General features: G+C 44.0%; 1 protein-coding gene across 1 annotated transcript in view; it reads right to left on the bottom strand.

The window, feature by feature from the left end:
• Positions 1-8,112: 8,112 nt before the first annotated feature.
• LOC310992269 (transcription factor COE1-like) overlaps positions 8,113-15,959 on the bottom strand; it is a gene marked incomplete at its 5' end in the record, with an annotated part of 53,704 nt that continues 45,857 nt past the window's right edge. The window contains 4 exons of the mRNA XM_083980288.1: positions 8,113-9,146; positions 10,777-10,974; positions 13,768-13,947; positions 15,156-15,348. Coding sequence (XP_083836414.1) covers positions 9,115-9,146; positions 10,777-10,974; positions 13,768-13,947; positions 15,156-15,348 — 603 coding nt within the window. The 3' untranslated portion in view covers positions 8,113-9,114. The remainder of the gene's footprint in view (positions 9,147-10,776; positions 10,975-13,767; positions 13,948-15,155; positions 15,349-15,959) is intronic.

A 15,959-nucleotide genomic window follows, 5' to 3' on the forward strand; every position in this document is an offset into this window, starting at 1 on the left:
GCACGTGTACACAAGCGCGTTTAAACCTATACACACACTCTCACAGCGTCACCGTTCACACGACAACAAATGAACCAGAGCAAACATACATTAACATAATGTTAGGTTCTAATTGCGAGAGCATGTGTTTCTAATGAAAAAGTTGTTTTAGGGTTTTATTCCGCTCGGCTGTCAAACAATTCGCTCATGTTTTGAAATATAATTGTGGGGACTGTAAGAGTTTCGAAACCAAACCAAAACATTGCCGCGATCCTGGTTTCTAATGTTTCTAATTTGTTAAAATATGCTGAGTGAATGACAAAAGTAGAAGCCCGACCTGCCAAGAAAAACATATCAGAGGCAGGGCCATGTGGAAATACAGAGTCTCTTTTAGAAACATGATCAATGTAACCTTTGTTACAGGAAGGAGAGGGGGAGAGAGAGAGAGAGAGAGAGAGAGAGAGAGAGAGAGAGAGAGAGAGAGAGAGAGAGAGAGAGAGAGAGAGAGGAGAGAGGTGGGGAGGCAGGGATAAGGAGACGACATACAAAGACAGTAGGTTCATGTCTGTATACATATTTATCTATCGTTATATCCACAGTGCGTTACAGTAACAAACAGGCGAGGAATTCAAGTGGACAGATTCACTCTCTATGCACCACATACTGATGTAGCGACACGCATTGTTGTGGTGAGCTGAGGTTTTTTTTATTTCTATGTGAAGTGAATATGTTAGAGACTCATTTTCACAAACTGTCAGATCCTGAGAGGAAGAGGAGGAGGATTTAATCATCTACAGATGGAAAGTATATCTTTTACTTCTCTTTATGCTCTTTCTCTCTCAGGCTGGACTGAAGAGGATGTGTACCCCCTCCTCCTCCCTTTTCTCCCCTCCCTCCATCCCACACACTTCTAACCCAAAACTAACATACAGCCTGGAAGTTGGCTGAGGAGAGGGAAAGAGAGGGTGTGTGTGTGTGTGTGTGTGTGTGTGTATTGGTGAGAAGGAGAGTGAAATTCATATGGTTGCAGAGCATCTCTCTACCCCCCCTCCCAACCCCCCGTTGCTCTCTGCTTCTCTCTCTCTCTGTCTCCCCTTCCCTCCCCACGTATCTGTTTCTCCGAAGAATAACATACAAACCCTCTGTGAAAGGATTCATGGTTTATTAAACCAGAGGTTCTTTTCCTGTTTCAACACTGAGAAGAAAAAATAAATACCACAGTTTGTTTTCTCTCCCTCTAGCTTAGCCCTCTATCTATCTCTCTATCTATTTTCATAAATTTTTTTCTCAGTTTTTTTTTTTTTATCAGCCTGGTTGTGCCCGTCACTCTCTCAATTTCCCCCCTTTTCCCCTTGAACTTTTCAGACTGCTACATTGTGTCTCCTGTTTGTTTCAAGTGTTTTTTCATCTTGTGGACACCAATCAGCCCCACAGCCCATTAAGGCAGAGTGTGTGACCGCTGAATGGGTCCCACTAGTTTACACCCCGTGTCTGCTTGGTCAGTGTGTGTGTGTGTGTATGTGTGTGTGTTAGAGCAGGGCAGACTAGGATAACTCAGGGTAATGTATTGTCCTGGGCCTGCACCCTGACAGTTCCCCCTGCCAGTGCCTGGTCATTCATTAATGCTAATTTGACATGTTTACGGACCCCCCTCCTAACATTACATACTTAAGGCAATCGACTGACCTTAAATGGAAACACCTACAGCTGCGCGGCATGTCAATACCAGATGAGGATGTTTGTGTCTATGTGTGTGTGTGTGTGTGTGTGTGTATGTGTGTGTGTGTGTGTGTGTGTGCGCGTGTGCATGTGCGTGTGCTCTCATGTGCGTCTGTACCTGCGATGCAGTGCATCAATACTGAGTTAGAGCTTAATCTGGAGGAGCAGGTGAGTTATGCCTGCAGAGACAGCTTCCTGCATTATCCGAGTAAGTGTGTGTAATGCGGCTAAGAGGTGAACAAATTCAGAATAATACAGGATGTGTGTGTGTGTGTGTGTGTGTGTAAAGCAGGTAGGAGGGCATGTGGGCACGAGGCCAAGAGGGAAAAAGTGAGAGATTAGACCTTTAAGAGCCCATATCTGTTTTGATTTCAATCTTGGCTTCTCTAATTCCCCCCCTCTGTTTGTGTTTTTACATATTCAGCACTTAAATACAGTGTTGTGCCATTAAATGGCCAATCTTGCGTTGTCTCTCACTGATACACAACATTAATCACCAATTAGCTTGTCCTGCGACTGGCCACCTCTCTCATTAGAATATGATAGAATATAATGGTACTTAATGATGCTTAGGAAACATAATTAAATGACTGAGCTGTAGAACATGTGGAGGAACCGCGGTGCATCAATCAAAGACGACCCTGTCAATCCAGCGCTCATCAAGAGTGTGCAGAGAGGTTGTGTGTGTGTGTGCGTACAAAAACAGAGGGTGCACGCGTGTGTGCTGAAACCACTGGCCTCTATCATGACCTCATTAGGGAGAAATGAAGGGTGGACGTGTCCCCATCACAAGATACCATTGGTGCTTCAAAGTGTGAATGACATTAATATGTGACTGCCTCTGCCTCTGTCTGAATGTCAGTCGGTCTATCTGGTTGCACTGGAACAGATGAGGAGAGAAAAAAATGCCATCTCTCTGAGGTATCTGCTTCTAGCTCTAATTAGCATGTGAATAAATGGAATAAATAATCTATATTATTTATGGATTTGCTTTTATCATTAATCAACATAACAAAAAGCTTGTCTAATGCGCCCGCTGCAGTCGCCACTGTAACATCAGCTGAGGGGAGGATGGAGGGGAGAAGAGAGAGAGAAAGGGAAAGAGAGAGAAAGAGGAAGAGAGGGGGAGGGGCAAACAGCTTATCTTTAGTTTTTTTTTTCATTTTAGTAGAACAATAAAGATAAGTGTTCTACATGCTTGCTTAACACACACAGTTCGCCAGCCCCCTCCCCTTCTCCCTCTCTCTGCCGGCAGTGGTGAAATCCATCTCTCTATCTCTATCTCTATCTCTCTAACATCCATTACATACCCCAGCCCCTCACCTCCCTACTCATTAGGCCAACGCACAGTAAATTAGCAGCAGCAATTACAGAGAATATAAAGCATGGGCTCTGCCGGGCTTCCTCTGACAGGTACCACACAGATCATAGACAGACACCCACAGTCACCGGGATAATTACTGTGGGAAACGACCACACACCCTCGGAGAAGCGTGAGCGCAAAACCTGAATGCGAGTGCACACTCATCCTAGGTATGCCTGCACTCAGATATGCTCTGTCTTGCTGGCAGGCGTGAACACACGCACACACAGATGTAGAAAGGCGGCTCGTGTGCATCTGCAAATACACATACATTAAGTAAGGCCAGGAACTTGCTTCCCATCGCCTCTCTACATGTCTCTATGATGTCCATTGTGACTATTTTCCTGCACAGAATATTATTAATATTCATTCCTCCTCTCCTTGTCTTTTGCTCACTGTCTAGGTCTGCCTCCATTCTGAATATTCCCCCCATTCCCCACACCACCCCACCCTGCTCTCTATTTCTTTCCTTTCCTTTTCTTTATCCGGGATCCCCATGGGGACTCCTGTTTTTCTTTCAAATACGCCTCTCCGCTCTTCCTCCCTTCATGTGTCCATGCAGGGAGGAGAATGAGAAAGAGGAGTAGGAGAGCAAGGAATATGTGCATTAATATATTTCATTAGGATACTAGTAGCACAGAAGCTCCTGAACAGCACCTCTATTGATGTGCGAAGGCTCTGCTGTCTGTATCCAGAAGAGTAGTTCTCCAGGAATAGGGTCTTTTTAATGTTATATCTCCAGAGGGTTGAAGTCCGCTGGCTCCACGCTGCCCTCGGCCTACCACTCCTATTGTCCTCCTCCCACACTGACCACTCTATCTGGGCCTGAAAAGCTGCTGGAAATAAAGAGCAAAATGGGTTCACCTTTTGTCTATGTGTATTTATGATTTATGAGTGTGTGTGTGTGTGTGTTAGACTACAAGCTGCATTTGGGGAAGCCGAATCCCTGGAGCTGTGCGGAGCAACACAGCAGCAGTGCTCGGCTCGCTAATCAAAAACATTAGGCTCCAGGACTCATTTTCCCGAGCACTGAGTGTGTAACCTCCATAATTCAATATCCCACCTCTTACTGCTAAATCGTGTACACTACAACCCACTTTACTGTTTGTCAGCAAACTATCAACTCTGTTATTAGATGTATGGGAGGAAGAAAAAAGCCCTGTGCAGTTATGAACCTTTGGGCAATTAAGGAGGCAAATACACTCAGGCACGCACAGTGTTTACGAGTCCATTTTTTTTTATTTCATCAGTACTTCCAGGTCGTCTCACTCCTTTCCCCATGGCGTTACGGAAGCCTCCAGTTACCGTGGAGACCCTGGAACAGTTTGAGGTCAGCAGAATCCCGGGATCCGCTATTTTCACAAGCTAATCCAATCGCAGCCCCTAAATTAGATATGCAAAAAATAAAAAAGAAATTAATTTTCTGCTGATGACCGGGTATGCAAATGATGACTCAATTATGGTGGGCTGGTGCGTTTGCAATTAATAACCTTGGAATCATCATTAACTAATATGTTTAGGAGGAAACTTGTCAGGCTAACCATGTTCACCATGCCATCAGTAATGCATTAATGAATTAGATTCATTAGAGCAGGGAGCCTAGAGGGGGGGAGGGGAAGCAGGCCTGTTTCTGACCTGTGGAATTAGTTGTAACCAGTCCTCCTCTATTCTTAGTCAACCGCCTGTCAGATGTGCTGATGATATTTTCTGTCAAAATGAAAACAAATATACAAAAAACATCCTCTTTGTGCTCCATTGGCTGGAGAATATTCAGACCCCTTCACTTTTGACTGAGAGATTTAATTTTAAAACTGGTCTCTTCTGGTCTCTCAACAAGTGTTCTGTGAGGTTCAGTCTGAGCCACATGAGCAGTCTGTCTTAGCTCTATGCTTTGGGTCATTGTCATTGCTGGAAGGTGAAATGTCGCCCCACCAGGCCATGGTCAAAGTAAAGCAGCTTGTCTTCATCTGTATTTAGCTGGTCACAACCTGGCTCAAAGGTTGGGAGACGCACACTTTAGGTGGTCACAAAATTGACATCTATTTTCAAATTGTGAACAAAATAAAGATTGTATGGGTATCATTAAATCAGTATGGGCATGTATGCAAGAGAACAAAGGAAACACTTAATGTACCATGCTGCTGAAGGAAGGACGCCTGGTGACGCAAGAGCAAGAATCACTGCTATCACTGCAGGTATTTATAAGGGGTGGAGTAAACCAGGCCCAGGTGTGGCTCAACCCTTTAATGAACCCTCCATACCTGTGGTTAGAGAGAGGGAAAGAAAGAGAGCAGGGACAAAGGGCTGTCACAATTTGCGTTCTTCCATCCCTCAGTCCTGATGGGTCCTCCCTGGCCTGCTGCTGAGATGAACCTCCATAGCATGACGCTGCCACCACCATGCTTCACATAGGGACGGTATGAACCGAGTGATGAGAGGTGTCTGGAGTTCTGCCCACAGCTCTTTGACACCTCACTAACCCTGGTTACTCAGTTTTGCCACGCAGCGCAGTCAAGGAGGAGTTCTGTTGTTTCCAAACTTCTTTCATTTCACAATAATCGAGGCCACTGTTCTCCTGGGGACACTCAAAAGCTTTAGAAATGGTTTTCTACCCTCACCCTGATCTATGCCTTGCCGCAGTTTTATCACATAAGTCTAGAGAGAGTTCCTTGAACTCCACAGCTTCTCGTCCTGATCGTGAACAGAGAGACTTCATACACATACACATACACAGGCCTTTGTAAACTACAATCAGTCCAGTTTGCCACAGACTCCGATTAGGTCTGAGACACCTCTGCAAGCACAAATAAAGCAGGATGCACCTGACCACAGTTTGGAGCGTCACTAAAAAGCCTCTGAATCCTTCTGTCTATGTGAGTTTTCAGTTTTTAGTCTTTAATGCATTTATAAAATGTATTCTAAAAACATGTTTTCACTTTATCATTGGATTATTTAGGCTCAAAGTTTATTGATTTCAAATGTATAACAGAAAGAAGTGTAAAAAAAAAGTGAGTGGGTCTAAAGCCTCTGCACTTCATTTGTTGATGGCATGACAGAAAAATAACAAAATGACAACGTAGGTCACAGACAAGAGGTAACTTTAATTCAACATTGTGAGAGTCCAAAAGTTATCTTACAGCTCAATTTTCATCAAAAACAATAACAATCTATACAGTAGAATTTTTTTCTTCCCTTATATCATAGAGCTGTTCAGTGTATTTGCAGTCAAAGACAAAACAGAGGAAAAAATAGACACCAGCTATTTGGTTTGCATCTTTTTTTTTGTTGTTTGTTACCTAAATACAAAACTTTGTCACCCATTACCAATATTTATAATCAGGATGGAACTTTGCTTACAAAGAAGCCATTGTATGACAACAGACCTCTGTAGTTCATTTGAAACAGATATGGTGCAGCCCCTCCCGCCCCGGCCCAGACCAGCGCAGGCACACAAGTGCCTGAAAAACACTCGTCTGTCAGCAGGCGCCTCTGTTAAAACGGTCCTTTCTATCCACTTAACAAAACCAGGCTCTAGAAAAGAAAAGCAGAGAGAAAAGCCCTATTCTCTGTCCAGCAACAGCTTGAAGACACACGGCAGACACAAAGAAAAGACTACAGAAATGGCTGAGGGGCCAAGGAGCTCCCTTTCATGCTCCCTCACTTCTTCTCGTTCTGTTTGGCTTGTAATGAAGCTGTATTGTCCAAAGGCTAATACAGGGAGAGGACTGGGGGGGTGGGTCGACTGTCAGATACTAGAGTCAGACCTACGACTCCATGTGAGAGATTAAAATTGTGCTGTGACAGTGCTCATCTTCACTGTGCGCCCCTTTGTACTACAATTAAAACAGCTCTGTGTTGTCATACCGTTATGATCCTGTGGTTAATGAGAAATATTACCATCATGCTGTAGAAATGATTTCATTAATCAAAGAAAGGGGGAAAAAAGCTACATAATTGCTACAAAAAAGACAAAGTGTTTCCGTGAACACTAAAGTGCAATGAGCACAGCTGAGACAGACCTCTCAGCGTTGACTGTCCTTCAAAGCATGCCATTGCTGTAGTATTATAGTACATGGGGGTGTGTGTGATTGTTGAATTATGGCTCTTTGTATTCTAGTCTGGCTTCACCACCAAACAGAGTGGGTTTGTGCTTTGTCCCCAAGTTCCCATGAATTCCTCTGTGGCAATAGACAATTGTGGTGAGGGTAGAAAACTGTACACGTGATTGAATGAAGAATGGGTTTGCATTGTTAAGGCATCTAGACTGCTGGTAAAGATTACAGTGACAGAAAAAAAGAAAGAGTATATAGATACAGTATGTAAGCAGGCATAAATAACATAGGAAAAGAAAGAACAGAGGGGGAAAAAAGAGGAACACAAAGAAAGAAAAACACGGAGCATTTTCTTAGTTCTCTTGGTTTCCACACACACAAAAAAAAGAAAGTGTCACTCAAGAGAAGAACCCATGCATATTATCAGTTCAAGAACAGTATCAATCTGAAAGCCTCAAAGAGTTGAAACAAAAAGATATAGATTTACAGTATATATTAATGTGTGTATATATTCTTAAAAAATCTACTTCAACCAAATACTCTGATAAGATGCTACTTTTTTTGCCATACAATAAACATTTTCATAAGGAAAAAAAAAGATTTTTTTATTAACTTACAAATAATACAAAAATAGACAATGGCATGTTTTGAATCAACAAATGAAAGCATGTTATACCAATGCAAAACAATCAACATACAAAACAAACAAAACAAAATCAAAGATAAAAAAGTCACATTTAAATAGTGAGAGACAACAGTAGATAATGAAACAAAACACTGTGAAATATGTTCACTTACTGTATTAAACTTACACAACACAACTAAACGGGGGTGAGAGGCAATGTACAAATACAAGGGATAAATACATTATTTATAGGATATTTTACAGGAATCCCCTTTTTGTATCCAAATCCGTGTTTCTCACGTTTAGCAGATGAGATATTGACAACACACAGTAAATCTATCTTCTGTACTGAGAAGCTGCCTTAAGACATTTAATGTTAACATTTCAAACTAAAGCTATTGCAAAAAGAAAAGAAAATGTCAAATGAAAATTTCAACATTTTTTTTTTATATACAAAAATATATCACATATATCACGCATTTATTCTAATCTGATATTTGCTAGACTCCTTCAGTACAGTGCTGGCTGAACGCACACATCCTCTGGCTTTTCAAGTCTTCACTAAAATCTCCGACAACATGTCAATTTGGCTAAATCATCACCTTTTCTTCACATGACAAGCAGAAAAGCATATTGCAAACAGCTCAATCCTCACAGTTTTATTAAAATTCAAACAAACAAACCAAACAAAAAAGAAAAGAAAAAAAAAGGCATGGTTTCTGATGTTGAAAATAGCATAGGGCGATTTTGATACACCATTTTTAGTTCTAGGGATAATTAGCAGCAAAATGAAGGGTTTGATTTTTGTTATTTTCTGTATTTCTTTGCCGTTTTGTGTTGTTGACCTTAGTTTCATTTGGACAGTGTGTTGTTATGTGGTTTGAGTTGAGAAGTGGCTGAGCTAAGGAAAGCATCTTCTATTGTGACAGAGGTTACGTAAACTCTGCGGCCAAACCGACACTTCACCGTTGTCTATGCGAGTTATGGATTTGCAAGACGACGTGGGGCCTCCAGTAATCAAACCCAAACTTTACAGGCATAAACATAAAGATAAATAAATGCTCTTTTCATGAGGTCAGTGTCACACTGTGGGCAAACTATCAGTCTCTATACACTCCATCCAACGCAGTGTCAGAGAAGCTACACTAATTCAACCAAGAGGGAAATAACATCACAAAGGTTCGTATTGTTCCTTTTTTTTCTCCTCCCCTATCCCTTCAGATGAAATCCCAATGGAAAGGCCTGAGTTTAACAGAGTCCTGCGTCTTATCTTGACTTCCTTCAGTTCAGCTCCGGAGCATAACAGAGACTCGCCAGACTCTGCTACTGTGTCTTTTCCTCTCAACATTCCCAAATCTCCAGCTATCCCAGATCCTCTACATGGGTGGAACGATCATCCCGGGAATCGCTGCTTGGTGGGAAAAGAGGGGGAGGACGAGGGAGAGAAATGGGAGATTGCAGAGTGGGGGTAGAGAGAGAAAGACAGAAAGGGAAAAAAAGAGAGACAGAGAGAGGGAGAGAGAGAGAGAGAACGGTCAGTCATATGATTGCTGGGTTTCATCTGTCATCACAACAGTCACATAACAGAAATGTACTCCAGCATCTGGCGAACAAAGACGACTCTCCCTCATTATCTCTTCATTCCGAGGCCCCGAAATCAAAACATTTTCCTCCGCTGCGGCGCTAACTTGGCGCGCACCGACAACATCATTCAACTTTTCGCAGGTTTTCTGAATTGCTTCATGCGAGTGCTGCCACTGTTAATTGTTAGCAGTTACATTGTGTAAGCCCGTTGTGCATCACGGAGCATAATTCAGACACGAGAGAGAGAGAGAGAGAGAAAGCAGTGACGTGGGATGACAGAGGTGATGAAATTACACTCGACACTCGAACATGGAGATGGAATCCATAAACCTTCACGGGGAACTTTATTCACATTTTTACCTTCTTATATCATGCTCTGCCTCGCCACCAGATCCTATCCTCACCTCCTCACTCCCGCCTCCCCCTCGCCCTTCCCCCCATTTCTACACTGAAGCCATCACAGGGAGGAATTTTTCATATAACATATTGGCTCTCTATTGATTCCCCTCCCTCTTCAATCCACTAATTCCCTGGTTATTTCCTAAGTGTCTCCGGCTTGTTGGGATTAACAGAGTGGTGTGTGTGTGTGTGCGTGTGTGCACTGTGTGTGCACTGTGTGTCAGTGCACAGTGGCCACCAGCCCCTGGGTCACCGTGGTCAGCGCTCATCAACGCCGACAGAGGAAGTGAGGAAGTGCTTAGCTTGGGGCTCTGATAAAGATTCCCATCCATCATTTTTCTCTCTCAGGATCTCAACACCATACAACATCCTGCCTAGACGAACAGACCCCGCGCTGCTTTCGATGGAAATGGGAGAACAGAATGACCCTCGGTGGCATGACACCCCCCCGTCCCACCCCCCACCCCCCCCACCACCACCAGTGCTGCTGCGTCTTTGCAGAGACACCCACTGGAGCGCGGGCAGGAAGCAGGAAGCGAAAACAGGAAATGGAACACATATGGTGTGGCATGCTGTCTCTCTGACCAGTCAAGAGTGACAAATAAAAACAGAAATGAGAAGGCAGGGCAGGGCAGGATGAAGCCGTCGTTCGCAAAATGAGCGGTGGGATAGTGCAGAGTGGAAAGAATACAGAGAAAAAGAGAAGATGAAAGAAAGGGATAACATACTTCAGGAGAAGGCCAGTCCCTGCAGAGAGCTGGCTGATGAGTACTTGCTAGAGTCCACAAAAGACTGATCTACTGTGAGGGAGGAGAGTGGAGGGTTCAAGGAGGGTAAAGAAAGGAAAAACAGGGAGTGAGGAGGAGGGAGATTGGAGGAAAAAGTGGGAGCAAAAGTGAGAAATTGTTACCATAAGGAGGTGAAGAAAAGCAGGATTAAAGCTTGACGATGAACGTCTCTGACTGAGTAAATACACTTCTAGCTGCCGAAATCTTTCACAAATTCATTGGATACCATGTAAATATTGCCAGGTGGCTACTTGTCTGCCGGCTTACCTTGCAGGCTGTTAGCATTAGTGCTGGTGCACGTGGGCGGAGGGGAGTTCTGGGGTCGAACGACGGGGGCAAAGGCGCTCTTCTGCTTGACAGCGGCAGACACCATGTTGGCTGGAGAGAAGGAGAAGATGCCGGAGGAGCTGCTGCAGTTGGAGGGGAGGCTGGTCGACGAGGCCATGGTGGGGCTTGATGGGACGACTGAGAGGAGGGGGTTGGGGGTAGGGAGAGGGTCGGAGGTGGAGGGGGTCACAGGGAGCGCATCAGGGAGGCGAGGCGGGACGGGACGGGGAAGATGGAGACGGAAAGGGAAGAGACGGGGTTAGAGTGAAGGCCGTGGGCAGAGGACAGGCAGGCGGGACGAACAGAAAGGGACTGGTCAATGGACGATGGCAGGAGGGACAACATTTTGGACTCAGATCAGCTGGCTGAGACTTTTTACTTTTAGTTTTTTAAAGTAATCACCTGGCAATGAGATATTCCATAGCTAAGACAAAAATGTGTTTAGCTGGCACTGAAAACAGCTCGAAGCATTTTCTTCCTTGCTTATTTTGATGACTCATCCTCTGCTCGGGGGTTGTAACAACTTGATAAACATCTCACAAACTTGGGGTGCTGTACCCATAATTTGTCTCCAGAGCAACTTACAAACCACATCAGCGCGATATCAAGACATCAGGAGATTTCACTCAACAGCCTGAGACAGTGGCTCCAATAAATGAAGTTTGTATTTCCAACATCAACATGGGTTCATCAGCAGTTGCTGTACATTCTTGTCATGCGTGTAACAATCTGAATGGTCACAACAGAAAGTTCAACAACTGTAATCTTTGGATGTAGACACTTCTGAGCTGTGAGTACGTAAAGCTAGTGAGGTAACTGCTAACTGTTTAGCTCTAGGCTACCATCTAACAATTGAGGCTATTCAAGGTTCCTCCTGTCTTCTCTTTACTGAGCTGTTTACTCACCACTTGTGTTTTGTTCTCTGGATTTTTACCACATTTCACTGAATACAGTTTCTTTGAAAAAGGGCCAAGAAATCTCTATGCTAATGTGGCTTTGCTTACTCAACACTAACTGACATTTAGTGCAGAAAAACAGGACTTACAGACTCTACAGTCAACTGTATGATGTCATTGGTGTGAAGACACTGACATGCAGACAGAAAGGTTCTGCGTGAATAATGCGCTCGGCCTACACCTCTAATAGTCTACTTGCCAAAAATGAGTACCCGGAAATGTTGAGTACCCCAAAGTTTTATGTTAGAAATATATAGTATGGGTCCCCAGTATTCAGAAACTGCCGGATGCTAATTTATATATATTGGGCAATTAGCACAATTGACATAATTAGCATAAATTAGCATAGTTTCCTATATGGGCAATATTTCTGCAAAATTGACTTGGCTGATCTGGGCAATATTGGAGTGGTTTTAGGGGTTATTGATGATGCTGAATCCATTTCTGACATTTTCAAAATTCAAAATGGCTGTCTAAACCGAAGGGACCAGATTGAAATCCATCAAAATCGGCCCACTGGCGGTTTAAATCTGGTCACTACCGGTTTAGACAGCCATTTTGAATTTTGAAAATGTCAGAAATGGATTCAGCATCATCAATAACCCCTTAAACCACTCCAATATTGCCCAGATCAGCCAAGTCAATTTTGCAGAAATATTGCCCATATAGGAAACTATGCTAATTTTTGCTAATTATGTCAATTGTGCTAATTGCCCAATATATATAAATTAGCATCCGGCAGTTTCTGAATACTGGGGACCCATACTATATATTTCTAACATAAAACTTTGGGGTACTCAACATTTCCGGGTTCACAATGGGGCCCTATGGGCTGGCAAGTAGACTATAATGTCTGCCTCCACGTACGACTCTGCACTTTGCTATTGGTGCAGTTTTATGTTTTAAACTTCAACGAGTTGAACTTTGCTGATCACTGTGATTCCACTGGAGCAGATTATTAGGACTCAAACCTTTACTGTTTTTATATGCTGTGTCCAGGATTTGGAGCCTTGAATGTGCAAAATCCTGAACTTAACTTCCACATCATTATTGGAGCGCTGCCTTAGACTGTGAATATTTCACAGCTCAAGAACATTTTGAAAAGAGCTTAACTTAGATTTTGTGGAATGAAGACTGTTAGCTGGATTAACTCTTGCTACAAATTCCCACCTACTGTAGCCTAAGCCACAGTTATGTACAGTCAAAAATGAGCCGAGGGTTATCGTCACAACGAACACCCTGTCTTCTCCTGACATCATACCATCCATCCACTTCTCCTGGGTTTGTCTTTTGTCTGCTAATACACTAAGAGCATTTTCCCCCTCAGTGATTTTACAATCAGCCGAGTCGTATTTCACCTGCCCTCTGATATCTGCTTCTGCCTTTATTGTTGTTATTATCCAACACTTAGCTTTTATGGCTCTTCCTGACAAATCCTCGCAATAAAGTCATAATCCATTTATGAAGGGGCCTAACTAATCAATTAATGAAAATTGGACCTACAAAGGCAGGCCGAGGGGCCATTGATTGAAAGTGTCTGTGTGGGGCCGATGAGCCTGTTAAAATACTTGTTAACACCCAGGAATCAAAGAGCTGAAATGGAATTGCTTCTCTAGCAATTAGTTTATTGATTTAATCAAGGGTCTTTAATGTAGAGGGTGAATGTGTGTGTGTGTGAGCAAAGGTGGTGGGGTGTGTATGTGTGTGTGTGTGTCAGGGGGGTGCTAGTTGGTCTGCTCCCATGGCCAATAAAGTGGGGATTTGCGTTTGACTCTGTTCTTAAAGAAACAGATGAGCCAGCTGAACTGAAAGACTTTCTCCTTATGTGTCACTTCTTGTTTATACCTCCCTCTCTCAATCCCTGACTTATTCTTTCAAGTTCAAAAGGCTCATATTCAATCTTTTCTGCCTTCCGTGCGCTGACTTTGTCATCCCCATCCTGGTATCGGATCTAGGATGTGGTGTATTTACTCACTAGCATAGGGCGAGTTGCCTGCAGATCCATTGAGGAAGTTGGGCGAGGTGCCCAAGGTTGCCATGCCAGAGTTAGCGTAGCCATTCATGCTAGTGGAGACAGAGCTGTAGCTACTCTGCTGGGGGGTGGAGCTGGGGACATAACCATGAGGGGACACACTGCTTGTACTCCTACTGAAACCTATGGACAGGGAAAGAGAGGGAGACGGAGAGAGAGTAGGTGTTAGAGGGTATAGCAGATGGCAGACAAAACAAAACAAGGAAGCCTACATGCAGCGCTGCCAAAAACTCTTTTCCTCGCACGGCTAATGGACGTAGCGGTATCAGCCAAAAGAAATTTTTGAAAAATCTTAGACGGCATATGGCAGAGCAAGAAAGCAATGAACAGAGCAGAGGAAGAATAATATGAGAGGGAACAAGCCGCAATCCAGCCCCTTAAAAAAAAGAGCCCTTTACCCTTACTGGCTCATCTCCAGTATTAAATATATTGATAAGGCAATTAACACTAAAAGGCATCTGCAGTTCTCCTGTAATTTATAAAGAATGAAGCCAGTATCTCTGACAGGACCTTTCTCTCCTTTATGCTTCACAGGGGCAGCGAACAGAAGGAGGACACGATGGAAAGATGACTATAAATATACATCTCAGGTCCAACATGCTGACACTGGAGAAAAAAAAATACAGCTGGAATTGAACATCAGGAATTTCTAGTCTCTAGTGCAAAGAGGGCTGCACTTCACCACTGGAGTAGCCTCCTCTTCTATAATTAGGCACCACCGAGGCCCTAATCTCATCTGCTTTGGGTTGGAGAGCAGTGGGCCACAAGTCAAGCAGCTGAGATCTGTTGTTTTCTTTATATCTGAGGATGTGTCCGGATGAAGATGAAGGGCGGAGGAAAAGGTGAGGAAGCTCGTTGGAAGTATTGAGACACATCCAGAGGCCCGGTCCATCCACCCTCCTCTCCTTCCCCTGATACATGTGATGAATCACCACTGACTGCACCCACATCTCTCTCTGTCAGACAGGGGCCGACCCCAGTCTAATATACACACCCCTAGGACCCACTCATATTTCTCCATCTTACTCCATCCCTGGCTCTCTTTTTCTCCATTCTTCACTCTCTTGTCTTCGTTCTTTCCTCCTCTCAAGTTTTCCCCTGTTTCTAGCTGCCGTCTTCCCTCCTCCTCCTCCTCCTCCTCCTCCTCCTCCTCCTCCTCTGCCTGTCCTCTTTTTTCAGATTCTCCCTTCTTTGCTCCGCGCTCTTAAATCACCCTCTCTGAATTTCCCACATGAAAAATAAAATTTCCCTATCGCACTACTCATCTTTACAATCCATCCTGAAAAGAAAAAAACAAATAAATCTCCACCACATTTCCCATGATGACAGACTTTGGGCTGTTTCCTCTTGAGTTCGCTCACCCTGATTGGCTGTTTGCGCCACCTCTGACCCAGTGAAGGAGTTTACGGCCATCATGCCAGCATGGACGGAGCCGCTGCCAAGACTGGCTAGCTGGTTGTGCCCTCGTGGCACTGTTGTGTACAGGGCCTCTGCGATATCCGCTGCTCGTTTCAGAATCATCTCCTGACAATGGGGGATAAAAAAAAAGAGCTGTGGTCAGCAACAGAGGCAGGAGAAGAGAAGAGAAGAGAAGAGAAGAGAAGAGAAGAGAAGAGAAGAGAAGAGAAGAGAAGAGAAGAGAAGAGAAGTCTGATGGAGGCTTTATGCTCTTACAAGAATGCTAGATCTGCTCTTGAGATATTGTGCATGTAAACCTAGCAGGCTGAGTGGTTTTTATCAGTGGTCACAGGGAGTGGTGGGATTGGTTCCAGTAAATGGAGGAAAGGCTCATTAACAGACTCATCAAATCTTTAGCCTGCCTCTTCCTCTCTTCCTCCCTGCTTCACATTTTTATTCTCCTCTCCACCTCCTCCTTCTCCAGAGTCCAGTGTTATAATCCCACTTCTCCGTCTCATCTGCCTCTTCCCATCCTCCCCTCCTCCCGCTATGTTTTGTTTCCCCTTTACTTCTCCTCCCTTCTTCCTCAGCCTACAGAGCTGGTAAAAGATTCGCATTCACATATTCCCATGTGTGTCTTTGCGGGTCCAAGATCTTGCGTGAACACAGCAGGGTGCTGTGGGGCCAGCGGAGACGCTGCCTTTGATGCTGCCAGTGGTCCTAACCACAAACATAAT

This window comes from Trachurus trachurus, assembly GCF_905171665.1.
Source record: "Trachurus trachurus genome assembly, chromosome: 10".
In the NCBI taxonomy this organism is placed as follows: Eukaryota; Metazoa; Chordata; class Actinopteri; order Carangiformes; family Carangidae; genus Trachurus; species Trachurus trachurus.